General features: G+C 25.6%; 3 protein-coding genes and 1 pseudogene across 3 annotated transcripts; 2 read left to right on the top strand and 2 right to left on the bottom strand.

Moving 5' to 3' along the window:
* Positions 1 to 2,343: 2,343 nt before the first annotated feature.
* On the top strand, positions 2,344 to 2,474 carry LOC112594509 (annotated as a pseudogene).
* A 1,380-nt stretch (positions 2,475 to 3,854) lies between these two features.
* LOC112594487 (la protein homolog) lies at positions 3,855 to 5,560 on the top strand. The gene is made up of 2 exons (XM_025339289.1): positions 3,855 to 4,247; positions 4,336 to 5,560. The coding sequence occupies exon 2, from the start codon at positions 4,351 to 4,353 to the stop codon at positions 5,458 to 5,460; it is 1,110 nt and encodes a 369-aa protein (XP_025195074.1). The 5' UTR covers positions 3,855 to 4,247; positions 4,336 to 4,350; the 3' UTR covers positions 5,461 to 5,560.
* Positions 5,546 to 7,336, bottom strand: LOC112594489 (NADH dehydrogenase [ubiquinone] iron-sulfur protein 5). The gene is made up of 3 exons (XM_025339292.1): positions 7,189 to 7,336; positions 6,918 to 7,137; positions 5,546 to 5,703 (listed from the first exon to the last, which is right to left on the bottom strand). Exons 2-3 carry the CDS (start codon positions 7,116 to 7,118, stop codon positions 5,617 to 5,619), a joined length of 288 nt encoding a protein of 95 aa, XP_025195077.1. The 5' UTR covers positions 7,119 to 7,137; positions 7,189 to 7,336; the 3' UTR covers positions 5,546 to 5,616.
* Positions 7,337 to 9,293: 1,957 nt separating this feature from the next.
* On the bottom strand, positions 9,294 to 12,423 carry LOC112594486 (probable kinetochore protein NUF2). The gene is made up of 8 exons (XM_025339288.1): positions 12,047 to 12,423; positions 11,764 to 11,902; positions 11,217 to 11,425; positions 11,010 to 11,156; positions 10,239 to 10,474; positions 9,906 to 10,097; positions 9,459 to 9,621; positions 9,294 to 9,382 (listed from the first exon to the last, which is right to left on the bottom strand). Exons 1-8 carry the CDS (start codon positions 12,257 to 12,259, stop codon positions 9,311 to 9,313), a joined length of 1,371 nt encoding a protein of 456 aa, XP_025195073.1. The 5' UTR covers positions 12,260 to 12,423; the 3' UTR covers positions 9,294 to 9,310.
* Between the last annotated feature and the right edge of the window lie 603 nt (positions 12,424 to 13,026).

Below are 13,026 nucleotides of genomic sequence, written 5' to 3'. Positions count from 1 at the left end.
ATTTTGAATATTATTATTAAGTAAAAATCTAATAATATAATATTTTTAATAGCTGACAGTGTTGATTACAATGAATTACTCTAGTATAGCACAAAATATTGAATACTGTTTCTTTATATATTTTGTTATGCATGTGTGTATACACATTAAAAAATAATAGTTAAAACAATGCTTGAACTTTCAATTTGGATAATGGTTTCTAGTAGAAAATTGGATTTAGTTTGTTATTTAGATACTTTAAAATTATAATAACCAGTGGAGGGGGTATAAGAAGAAACGTGTTTTTTAACTAATTTTTTTTTTTATTTATCTTAAAAATGAATGAACACAAATACTTGAAATTTTTACTGAATATTAATGTTAGAACTTTTGACAGATATTGTAATTTTCAAAGATGACTAAGGTATTTGAATTTTTTAATTTTTTCTAATTTTATTCATAAATGTTAATATACAATCTAATTAAATTATAATGCTTGACATTTTAATAAAATGTTCTTTGTAAGTTGTTTATTTATAACAAAGAAATATTACAATATTTTTTATAAAGTTTTACTTGTAATTTTAATGAAATTCTTAAAATTTCAAATATTTGTAATTATTTTGAATTTTATAAAAACAAAATTTTCTACCTTTGATTTGAAAAAACACGATTCTTTTTAAATTTTTCTGTTTATAATTAAAAAATAATAAATAATCTACCAGTAAAAAAAAATTATTTTTATAAGCGTTTGAATTTTTTTGCGATTAAAATAACTGTAGATACTAAAAATGTTAACCAAATGTGTATGTGATCGTTTAAGTTATAATCATTATTAAAATATGCATATATTTAAGAGTTGAAATTGAATAGCGTTGAATGTAGACATTTAAATGCGTCATTTTATATATTTACATTATTTCATCGATTCCCAGTGTGTGTTTTATGATATAATTCACTCAATGCAAAGCCCAACCTCAAACAAATTTCGTAGGTATACATTTTCGCTTCAAATTTTGTTAGTATATTATTTTTTGATGAAATAAGAAGCGATCGATGCTACAGAAATAACAGTTTATTATTCATTTAACATTTTTAATATTGGAATTATTGAAACCAAGAAAAATCTATACCCTTAAAAATATCAATTTAAATTTAAAGAATGTTAGATACAGGTTGTTTACGATTCGAATCCGAACGTGTATATTTATTATAAAGTACAAACACGAATTATGATAAAAATTAGAACAAAAAAACTTTAAGTTATACAAGTTAAAATGTTTAGAATTACCTACAATTACAATAATTACCTTACAATTAGACCTGCAAATTTCTAAAAAAATATATTTAAAATATGTTTTTACAAAATAAATAATGAATGTAAATACTTAAGTTTCTTTCTACGTTTTTCTATTGATTATTTACATAATATAATATATACCTATCAACAATTATTTTAGTTGTCTTTCTCACATAATCATCACAGTGGAGACGGCAGACACGGATGAAGTTTCCAAAGTTCAAGCTATGTAAATGACATTGTATTATAAAATGATGTAGGTACACCTTTACCTCGTGTAGTTTGTTTATAATATTTTTATTTCTTAATTACATTATTTACATCATTCGGACATGTACGACCATAGCCCATAGATAAGGGTATAGGCGAAGAATCGTAGACAGTTATATTGAATTAGCTTTTTTGTACCGCTTTCGTTGAACTTTAAGTCAGAACAATATAAATTAATTTAATTTGATTTCTATCCCATACCACTGCTGAAAAATCCAAACATCCTGTAGGTTGATTCTTGATATCATTAATATAATAACTAACTATATAGTATATCTATTATACCTACCTACATCATCATTCAAATCGAACATCATTGTGAGATTTTTGAGTAGTTTATTTTTCCAAATACCATTATTATTGATATAATATTATACTTGATACAGATTAAAATTGGCGCGTATCTAGTCCTGTCACTGACACATAGGAACGTTTAAGAGGGAAGAAAAAAAAAGGAAAAGACAAAAAATAAAATAAACGGGTTAGGTTGGTGTTGACGCTGTTTTTTTTTTTTATTGTGAGAAAATAAAAAAACAGTGTACACAGTACGGACGTAGTGCCAAAAATATAAATCGCGAACGTTGCGGATCATAAGACTAATTTGACCTAGGACCGGTTCGCGGTGTCGGCGGTCAAACGTTTCAGACGCAGTTTTTTACGTGAAGTCCGTTTGAATTCAAACGAATTATACGCGGGACCGCGTCAAAATTAAGTTATAATTTACAATCAGGACGACATTCGTAAGTTAAAATTTGATTATTTTATTTAAATATTGTTATTTTCACTAGACATTCACCAACTATCATACCACGTTGAATAAACCGTTGAATACACCAGTTCTCGTCCGATCACTGAAGTTTAGCAACGTTGGGCGTAGTTAGTACTTGGATGGGTGACCGTTTGCGAACACTACGTGCCGTTGGTTTTTTTTTTTGCTGTTATTTTATAACAATATTTTTTATTTAGATTTTTAATATTGTCGTTGAACTCCTTTTTGTGATCAATTTTAATAATTGTTTGTTCTTATAAACTAGTTAAGCACAACGAAATCATTTTTAATTACAATAAAAATAACAAATTTGATTTTACCTAAAACTTATAGTGCATGAAAATTTTCCGATTTTTCTAAACTATTTTATTTTGTTTTTCAGAGAAAAAATATATTAAATCTCCCCCTATGATGTTGTATTATGAACTAACTTAAAACCCAAAAATATTTTTATCGCTATTTAAATTGTATAAAACTATAATTGACTTTAAAATGATTAACTATTAACAGTATCATGTATAAAAAATGGGAACAATAAAATTTCCTATTAAAGTTTTTCATGTTTTTATTGTAGCTATAACAGGGTATAGAAATAATGGTATATTTTAGAAGCAAGGGGGGGATTTGTGAGAATTAAAATATTTTTCGTTGGGGTTCTTCGAAAATCGTTTTTATGAGCAAAGTAGAATATTACGAAATAAAAAGGCAATAATCTAACCAATCATTAAAATAAAATTAATTTTTCAGTTTGTCCATTTAAATATATAAAGGGAAATTTTTTTCAATTTTAACTTAAGTAGATCTCTTTATCAGTTACATTTTAGACATCGTTGAACATTACCTGGAAGGGAAAAGTAAAACATATTTTTGATGTTGGAATTGTTATTTGTTAAGATCGTTAAATAATTTATTGTGGAATCTTTTATAATCAATTTGGTAAATTCCGTAAATGTGGGAATGTGAAGGTATTTTGTTCTTTATGAAGAAATTCGTTGTAACAAGTAACAATCTGGGAACTCCTGTTAAAATTCCGAAGCAAATAGGTTGGAAGGCTTGGAGTAGGTGTATGTTAGAAAGTTTGGTTGGACTCCAAATTTGAATATCATAAAACTAGACTGGTATAATCGTGGCTTTATAAATTCAAGTTTTATACTTGAGACACATTTTTCATTTGAAGAGTGTTTTTAAGAGATGAAGATGAGAATTTGCCTGTTTAACTTTAGAGTAAAAAATAGTTAACTCAAATATTTTGAAAATATCATTATTATTTATATAATATATGATAATTTATTAATTATACTTTAAAGTTAAAACACTTAAAACTAACAAAAATAAGATTGATGATTTCATAATTTAAAATCATTTCGAAATTTACTAAACATATGTGTCATTTTCGACTAGACCGATCGTCGCACTGGAACGTTCTTAAAGCAGCGTCGTCTGACAATAATATAATCACGAGCTGTGACTTACGGTTAACCTCAAACAAAGTATTATCTACTATCTTATACACGATGCACAACAGTGAGTGATGATAGGCGATACTGGTCTGGCGGTCTGGCTGCTGATTGGGTTTAAACATTTAAGTATTTAACCTCGTGTTTATACTAAAACAAAATTACTTATTTAATAATTTAGTATTTGATATTTATACAGTACGGGCAGTACGGCACTTTGAGCAACGGTTTTACCTTAAATAAGTATATTAAAATATAAACTTCAAAAACGCTTAACAGCTAAATATATTGACAATTTTTGACTTAAGTTGAAAATTATTTTTATTAATTGTATTTTCGTGGATCTAATTTTTCGATCACAAATTCGCGCCCACTTTTAACGTGGAAATTCGTGATTAAGTATTAATTCAAAGTCGTTTTTTGTAAGCTTATCGCATATTAGTTTTAAAATCTTCGTTCATCGTTTTTGCAGGTATGTTCAAATCACTAATATTAAATATATATTTTTAAAATGACCGTTAGTATTAATTCGATTTTGTATGTTGTTTTTGTATCCATAGTCGTCTATAACAGCGATGAGTACCTCCGACGTCAAAGTAGAATTTCCAGTTGAAGTGAAAACTGAAAACGAAACTGTTGTTCCTCCTGTAGTCAATATACCTCCAAACCTCGAGCAAAACATTGTAAAGCAACTTGGATTTTACTTCAGTGACACTAATCTTCCTTATGATAAGTTCCTACAAAATGAGATTAAAAATGATGATGGTTGGGTGAAAATTGACGTGCTATTGACATTCAAAAGATTAGCATCTCTGTCCAAGGACCCAGCAGTTATTGCACAGGCCGTTAAAAATGCCACTGACAGCATTTTGGAAGTCTCAGAATCTGGCGATAAGATCAGGCGCAAGGCAGATAGTGTTGTGCCAGTAGCTGATCAAGAGTTCTTAAACGAAATGATTGCACGGTCTATTTACTGCAAAGGTTTCCCAAAAACAGCTACTATGGATGAACTATTGGAATTCGCTTCAACATTTGGAGATAAAATCATAACAAAAGTCACACCTCGAAGACTCAAAACTAAAGAATTCAAAGGTACTCTGTACTTTACATTTAGTACCAAAGAAGAAGCTGAGAAGTTTTTGAAACTAGAATCTGTTAAATACAAAGATGTTGAACTGGAACGCAAATGGGAAAAAGATTTTCTTGAAGAGAAGAAAAAAGAATATGAAGACAAACTTGCTAAGAAAGATCAGAAAATAAAAGCAGAGACTGAAAAATATTTTAAAAAAGGATTTTTACTTAAAGTTGATAACGTGGATGAATCCGTTACAGTTGAAAGTATCAAAACTATTTGCTCTGGATTTGAATGGCAAGTAGCCTTTGTGAAAATAGTTGAAGCTGAAAAATTAGCTTGGATTCGATTGAAGCCTGTAAAAGCTGCCAAAGATCTGTTGGAGGAGGTTGCTGAAAAAGTGAATGATCTGAATATCAAGTTCTCAATACCAGATGAGGAGGTTGAACAAACAGTGTTGAATGAAATGACTAAGGAAATGAAAGGTGTTCTCAACATGAAAGACAAAATGAAAAGGGAAAAGAACAGGAATAAGGGAGGAAAAAGGTATAACAAGCGGAAAAACGATGATGGAAATTCTAATAATAAACGATTCAAAGCCAATGGAAATTAATTTAGTTATTTATTGTTTATTTTTTTTTTATACAATAAGGACCTAAACATGTTTATCTTTGTAAACTAATATTAAAGATAACCTATTATAATCATTAAAACAGTTTTATTCATATAAAATACGTATTTATAACAAACGCGTTACATAAGTGCATATCTAAAATGTGTGCATTGCTGGAGGTTTTTCATACTCTGGCTTGGCTTGACGTTCACGTTCATTTTGAATTGCTACAATTCTAGACATCTACAAACAAGAAATTCTAATGTAATTACATCATCTTTAATCATGGTGATTATATATTTCTATTAACTTTCAAGGTAAAATGTATTAATAGTAAAATATTAAATTAAATACAATCAAAATCAATATTATTTGAGAAAACTGTTATTACTCATAAAACTTAATCAAAATCCAAAACATGGAAAATAATATCACTGATTAACAAAATAAAATTTTTTACAACTAATGAACTTGCATTGAAAATAATATAAAATATAGGAACTTAAACAGTGGAACAATTAAATGGATGCAAAAGGGTCTTAGCACCCCTTATTTTTTTTTAAACCTAACTTTAATTGTTTTAGTGAAATACTATGGATATATGAGGCATCAGGCGCGTATACAAGGTGGGTTCTAGGGGTTCAACCTTCCCCCCCCACTGAAATTTCAGGAAATAAGTTTTATCGTAATATGAATTACATTCTCTTTTAGTACTCAATATAAGAATAAAAATTTACAACCAAAACCCCCCCTCCCCCCAAAAATATTTTTTTGTGTATGCGCCTGTGAGGTATCAACAGTTTTTTAGAGATCTAGTTGAATCTATGGGAATTGAATAAGTAATTTAAATAATTCTTTAATATTTATATATTCATGGGTATATTATATTGATTACATAGAGGTTGTTCAATATCTGAGAAAAATTTTAACTAAATATCTATACGAAAAAATTAATTTTTTTAGACATCACTATCAACCATTAACGAAAATATTCCATAATTGATAATTATTATACTTATACATATTTTAATATTGACTTTATTTTAAACAAACATATTTTTAATTCAATTTGAAGACTGTTTCATGAGAATTTCAATCAGGCAATTCAAAGTTTAGCATTTATTAGGTATATTACATTTTTCATTTGTAAGTGTTTAGTAATCACAACTGCTGGTGACATTAATTTATTCAAATTAACAGAACAGTATTAAAATATTGTATAATTTGATTATTTAATATATATGAATAATAAATTTATGAATTTTTAGAAAAGCTTAATTAAGTAAATTGTTTAAAATTTAAAAGTTTGGACCAAGTCAACTCATGTACTTAGCCATAATTTTTTTTTTATTGATTCAGAGTTCTGATAGTATTACTTTAAAAATATTAGAAAAAGTAATATTCTACTTATCTGGCTATGTTACAGTAAAAAACATTTAATTGATGTATTAATATACCTGTTTTTCTCTAGTGCAACATTCTTTAAAATCCTCATAATACGCTTGGCATACTTCTATTCCTTTTGGATACCCATACGCCTCGTAACAGTTCATCAATTTCATTTCAAAATCTGCACAGCGTACGCCCGTCTGCGCACTCATGAGTGGACCAGTAAAATCGGTTATTGGATTCCGGAAGAACGGACTCAGAAACGCCATTTTCTTACAACTAAAAAACCTAAAAGTAAAAAGTAATATCATTATTTCTAAAATCTTAGTTCTTACTTACGGACTACGGTGTCTTGGACGAAGCCGAGTTCAACGACGAGAAAAGTTAATGATTATTAAACGTTTTTCGTTTTCGTATTTCAAAATGCAAATTAATATTAATTTAATTAATTTTCTGTTCTGTACAAATACTTATGCTTATCAAATGTCATCAATTCGTTATCACAGTAAAATTCTTAATAACCGTGTGCAGAGGTCACAGCCAGCGGAATAATTGTTTTTCTGACCAGTTACGCGCCATAAGTAATTTAAATGTACAAAATTAAAAAGGTTTAAAATAGTGTTATAATATGATTTACATCACTTACTGATTATAAGCTAATAATTTACAATACGTAAATAAACGAATAGGGAAATGCCCAATCAACCACGTATTATAAGTTTCGAGTGTACATTGTCATTGAATAATATTGTTTAAAATTTGTGCACCTACTACCTATAACTTTAAATTCAATACATAACGGTAAAAATACTTAAACATATATTTATAAATACTTTAATAAAGACAAATAGCTTAAAAATTAGTCTTAATATTTTTAAAATATTGTTTAAAGAAAACAATATAATCAACTATAAAGTTAGACTCCAGAGCAAATATTTTTTTTTTTATATAATTACAATAAAATAGCAAAGTGATCAAAATAATTACTTTTTTTTTTTTGGCCATGGGCCGTAACTCAATAACTTCAATATGTTATTCACTTCTACGATAATATCCACAGCAGTGTTGAGTAAAATTTTATCTAGATAATTACCTATTCGACTAAATATTAAAAACAGTTATACGAATAGTTTTTGATTATTTTATTTGATTAGACATAGTTTATAATCAAATTATTTTTTAGATGTAGCTATTGTCGTACATAATATATCATACTGTAACAATACTACAAGTATGTTACATACTTACATAACACCTATTCATTAAATATAAAATCTATATTACCTACGGTCTACGGTCAACTGCTGATTAATATAATAATATTAACAAACACACATAGGTAATTGGAAGTAACTTTCTTCTGTTGATAGATATTTGTTTAATTAAAATATTTTTACATTTTTTGATAATAAAATAATTCACAATCGTGTAACTTTAAATACAATGCCAACTATTTTTTATAATATGTGCTTGTTTTTAACTACCAACCCTATGTTTACCAAAATAAAATAAACAAAAATTATTCGAATTTCTGTTTGAAATTTAGTGGAATAATCATAATTGAAAATTATTCGAATATAAATGTATTCAAATAAAATGTTATCTAAATAAAATTGTATTCGAATTATGTCCAACTCTGATCCACAGTAGGGATTTTATTTTTAGTTCACTATGTTGTGTATCTACAGATAACCCATAATTTAATCTGATTTGACTGATTTATGTTGACTTTTTGTCAAAGTTTAAGTTGTCCAGGTCAGATACAAATAATTCCTCCAATAGTTCTGAGGATAAAGAAATTAATATAGAAAGAATAATGTATAAATTAATTATAGAAATTGTGTACTTGGGCTTCGAATTTATGTTCTATGCTGTAAAAACTTAGTATTTTAGAATACAATAAAAATCTTAATACCTATTAGAACTTCACTTTTGGTTGTTAAATAAACATGTATAAAATTTTAATTACCTTGTATTAATACTATTTTGTATTTAATTAAGATATTAAAAAAAAAAAAATGAGTGGTAAATAACATACTCTCTCACAGCTATTTATTTTAAATATCTAATTATTTCAACATTTAAAGTCAAAATAATATACATATATTTTTAGTTATAATTCTATGATTAATTTTTTAGAAATAATACTTCAATTTTATTTATGTAAAAATAAAGTTAACTTACTTCAAAATTTGATTAATTAAAAATTTTCATACTTAAATGAGAATTTTTTTTACAGATTTTCACATTTAAAATATGAGCACATTAATAAAACAGCAAAATAATTGTGACACTGGAATACAGTTTTAAATTACTCATACTACATTTAGTAAGAGTTAAGAAATTAAGTAAGACATTGAAAGAAATTTTAAAAACATATTTTTCATAGTTTTATTAAATACAAATAAAATAATTATTGAATAAATATATATAATACATAAGAGTAAAAATACAAAATTAATTAATAGTTGAAATGTTCATTTTGTGCATGATGCATTAGATTTTTAATAGTTTCCAAATTGAAATTTTTTTGCTGAAAATTAATTATCATCGAGTAATATTAAATTTAATTAATATAAATTAAGAACAAAAATAATGATTTTACTTACTAATTCATTTAAAGCATTCTTGGCAAATTCAAAGTCTTTCATAATAGTAATTACATCAGTTTCCAATTCTTTTTTACGCAAATTACATTTATTAATTTCAAAATCCAACGACTTTATAGTTTCAGATTGATGACTGGACTGTTTTATCATACTGTCAATTTCTCTGGAACATAAATATCACACACTAATAAGAACATAAATTATACTTCTAATAATATTAAAAAATATACTATTAATGAATAAATACTTAATATTAAAATAATGTAACTAATAAAAAAAACATATTAAATTCAAAAATCATTAAACAATTTTATTTGTTCAATAAATATGATTAACTTTTAAATTAACTAACTACTTCAAAATCTTCAAATTTTATCTCTATTAATACACATTAAATCTATATATTAAGTGTAATAAAAATTTGTTCAATTAGTTGTTTATTCTTACTTATTTAATACATCATATTTAGACTTGTATGAATTGTGTTCCCTCTCCATTTCTTTAGTAAAATAATTTATTTTATTGTTTATATCAGCTCGTTCACGTTCTATTATTTCAATCTTTTCTCTCAGATTTTCTGATGACTCTTCTAATTCACATTTTTTTTGTGACATTGATTCAATTTCATTGATTAATTTACTAAAATGAAAAAAAAAATTATTTAAAAACAATAATTAAATACATAATTAATTCTTATTTCAATAGTAAAAATTTATAAAATATTTCATTCTGAAATAAAAAACGGTTTTTAAAAATAATAATTTAAATCTGTAAACTCACGAAATTCTTTCATTTTTTTCAGTTACGTCTGTTAACAAACGTAATCGTTTTTCTTGTGCAGCTAGTTCCTGTTCAAGAATGATAACAGTTTGTTTTTTAGCACTAACTTGTGCCATCATTGCAGTTTTCTTTTCTGCTATTTCATTTTTCATTCTTTTTAAACGTTCATGATCTGCTTTTAATAAATCTGGTGCTTCTACAATTTGTGCTCTAAGATCATTTATGTCCCTTATAATCTGTAATCATTAAAAAGTTAAAATATAAGAATGGCTATTATAGTATTAGTATAATAAGCATTTTATTGTATTTATATAAACAATTACTTTTATTTAAATATATTTTAAACATTTTATTAATTAAATAATCTGGTAAGAACAGAATTATATGGTATTTTTTTTTTACATGCCTATTTTCTATTGTTAAGGATGATCTTAAAAAAGTTCTGGCGTATTCTTTAAAATTGCCAATGAAAAGATTGGAAATGTAAAACAAATTTATAGAATTCTAACTGAAAGTTTAATATTGCTTTAAGTATAAAATTATTATCTTCCCCTGCCCACCCCACAAAAAAATATCATTAAGTTAATCAATGTTCATTATTATAAATTTGTTATTAAAAAAATCTACTCATGATCTAAATATTTTAATTGAACTATCTATTAACTCTATTAAAAAAATATGTGATGACATTTCTTTAATAAACATATAAAAAAATTCTTGTTAAACTATTAAACGTATCTGTCAACAAAAACTAAAAAATAAATAAATTACATTTTCTTTTAGTTCACATAATTTTGAACATTTTTTCTCAATATCATCTTGTTCTTGTTTCACTTTATCTAATTCTTTTAGTACATCATCTCTATTTTTTTGAATTTTTGCTAATTCAGACTTTCCATCTTTTACTTCTTCAGCAATCTAAAAAATAATAACGCAAATTAATAATTAAACATTAAAAATGTATTATAATATATTTACAGTTTTTATTTCAGCTCCTCGTTGTATACGGTCTAACGACTTTTTATTAATAGTATTCACAATTATATCCTTTTGCTTTTTGAAATTATCAATTGTATCTTTCATATTTCTAACAGCTTTCATTTTAGCATCAACCTCATGTATTTTTTCATCACTATATTTAATGAAGTTAATCATTGTCTGTAGCAAACGGTATGTTCTTTTTGAACCTTTAAAATATTATTAATAACCTTTGACTGGATACAAATACACACTTATAAGTTCTTTATTAGTAATTATCCTATATTCATACTGGTATAGAATAGTAAAAAGTTATTTAACATTTTAGCTAGTAGAATTAATAATTATAGTATTAAAAAAATCTATCCCTATGTAATGATTTGCCAATAGTTATAATTTTAAATAAATTGTAAGTGTTATTTTATACTTAACTTCAATTAACTAATAACTTGATTGTAATATTCCATATTTTATAATTTTTGGACATACTTTTAAACAATTTATTTGTAACAATTATAAGTACCTAATAATAATTACAAAAACTCACTCGGATCACAAATATCATTCAAACCAAAATCATCAATTCCCAGTTTTGAGTAAATATATTTTAAGGCTGTGCACATGTTCAATATTGGTACAGTTTCAGAATACATTTCATTGTACGTGAGATTTTGATTGATATGGATCTATAGTAAATAATCATAGATATACATAAAAATGTTTAGAAATCAACTTCAAACGGAATTGTGAGATAATATGCTATATGCATTTATCTTATTGTAGAAGAGAATAATAATTCAAACATAATATTATATAACATTAAAAATTACCTCTGTCAAATTGTTCACATCACAGAAAAATTCACTAAATACGTCTGTGTAGAAATCTGTCACGAACGATTGAGAAGGCTCTTGTAGATCTTTAATAGTTGCTTTAAATTGGGGCATGTACTGTTCTAATTCCTTAATAAGATTCCCGTATTCGATGTACATCGACGATTTGTTTTGTTTGTTCATTGTGGTAGTGTTCGGCTGCCAAGTCATTTTCGATTTCTTGACTTTAAAATCGAGAGCGTAATACGCAGAAATTGGGTATTTTTATATTTTTAAATAAATTTAATACTTTGAGTCTTTACGATAATGATAAACTGTAACACTGAAATTTGTGCTTTTAACGATTCAAATACAAATCTTGATTACGATTTACGGTGGCCGGAGAAGCAATCAACAAACTTAGCTGATATTTGATTGGTTAAAAACATTATGGCCGTTAGTTAATGACGATAAGAATAACTGATAATAATTTTATAAACAAAGGGAAGAAGTAGATTCAAATAGATATTTATGCAAATTGATACAATGAATGGAAACGATATTTTTCAGGTTTTAAATAGTTTATCACATTTAAAACGCAATATAATATTTTATATTTCAGTATATTTTACACCCAGAACAAAAATGCAAAATTAAATAAAAAAATATTTTCACGAATTTCTGTATTCATTTATAATTAAAAAAATTATAGAAAATAATATTTTTGAAGGTTTGACTTTAATTTTTATATTTTATTTCACTTAAAAAAAAAAAAAATTAATTAATTAAAATGATTATCAAATTGTTTTGAGACAATATTTAGATCAATTGATATGCCATTTACTCAAAACTATTATTTTCTATATTTTTCACAATAGGGGATTTAACTTTAAGGTTACTAAAAACATAAAAAAAAAATAATGATTTTGTCTATATTGTCTGTGGACTAAAGAGAGAAATTAAACATGCATACATTCTTTTAAGCATGAGGTATTTAG

Source organism: Melanaphis sacchari, unplaced genomic scaffold, assembly GCF_002803265.2.
Source record: "Melanaphis sacchari strain LSU unplaced genomic scaffold, SCAv2.0 Contig22_pilon_pilon, whole genome shotgun sequence".
In the NCBI taxonomy this organism is placed as follows: Eukaryota; Metazoa; Arthropoda; class Insecta; order Hemiptera; family Aphididae; genus Melanaphis; species Melanaphis sacchari.
This window is presented reverse-complemented; position numbering and strand designations above follow the sequence as displayed.

What these genes read in the sequence shown, in the direction of transcription:
- LOC112594487 (XM_025339289.1), top strand. Translation starts at nt 4,351, where the DNA reads ATGAGTACCTCCGACGTCAAAGTAGAATTTCCAGTTGAAGTGAAAACT.
- LOC112594486 (XM_025339288.1), bottom strand. Translation starts at nt 12,259, where the DNA reads ATGACTTGGCAGCCGAACACTACCACAATGAACAAACAAAACAAATCG. An exon ending in TATGTGAACTAAAAGAAAAT is followed by an intron (nt 10,475 to 11,009) that starts GTAATTTATTTA and finishes TAATGATTACAG; the next exon opens with ATTATAAGGGACATAAATGA. An exon ending in AGAATGCTTTAAATGAATTA is followed by an intron (nt 9,383 to 9,458) that starts GTAAGTAAAATC and finishes ATTAATTTTCAG; the next exon opens with CAAAAAAATTTCAATTTGGA.
- LOC112594489 (XM_025339292.1), bottom strand. Translation starts at nt 7,118, where the DNA reads ATGGCGTTTCTGAGTCCGTTCTTCCGGAATCCAATAACCGATTTTACT. An exon ending in GTTGCACTAGAGAAAAACAG is followed by an intron (nt 5,704 to 6,917) that starts GTATATTAATAC and finishes TCTTGTTTGTAG; the next exon opens with ATGTCTAGAATTGTAGCAAT.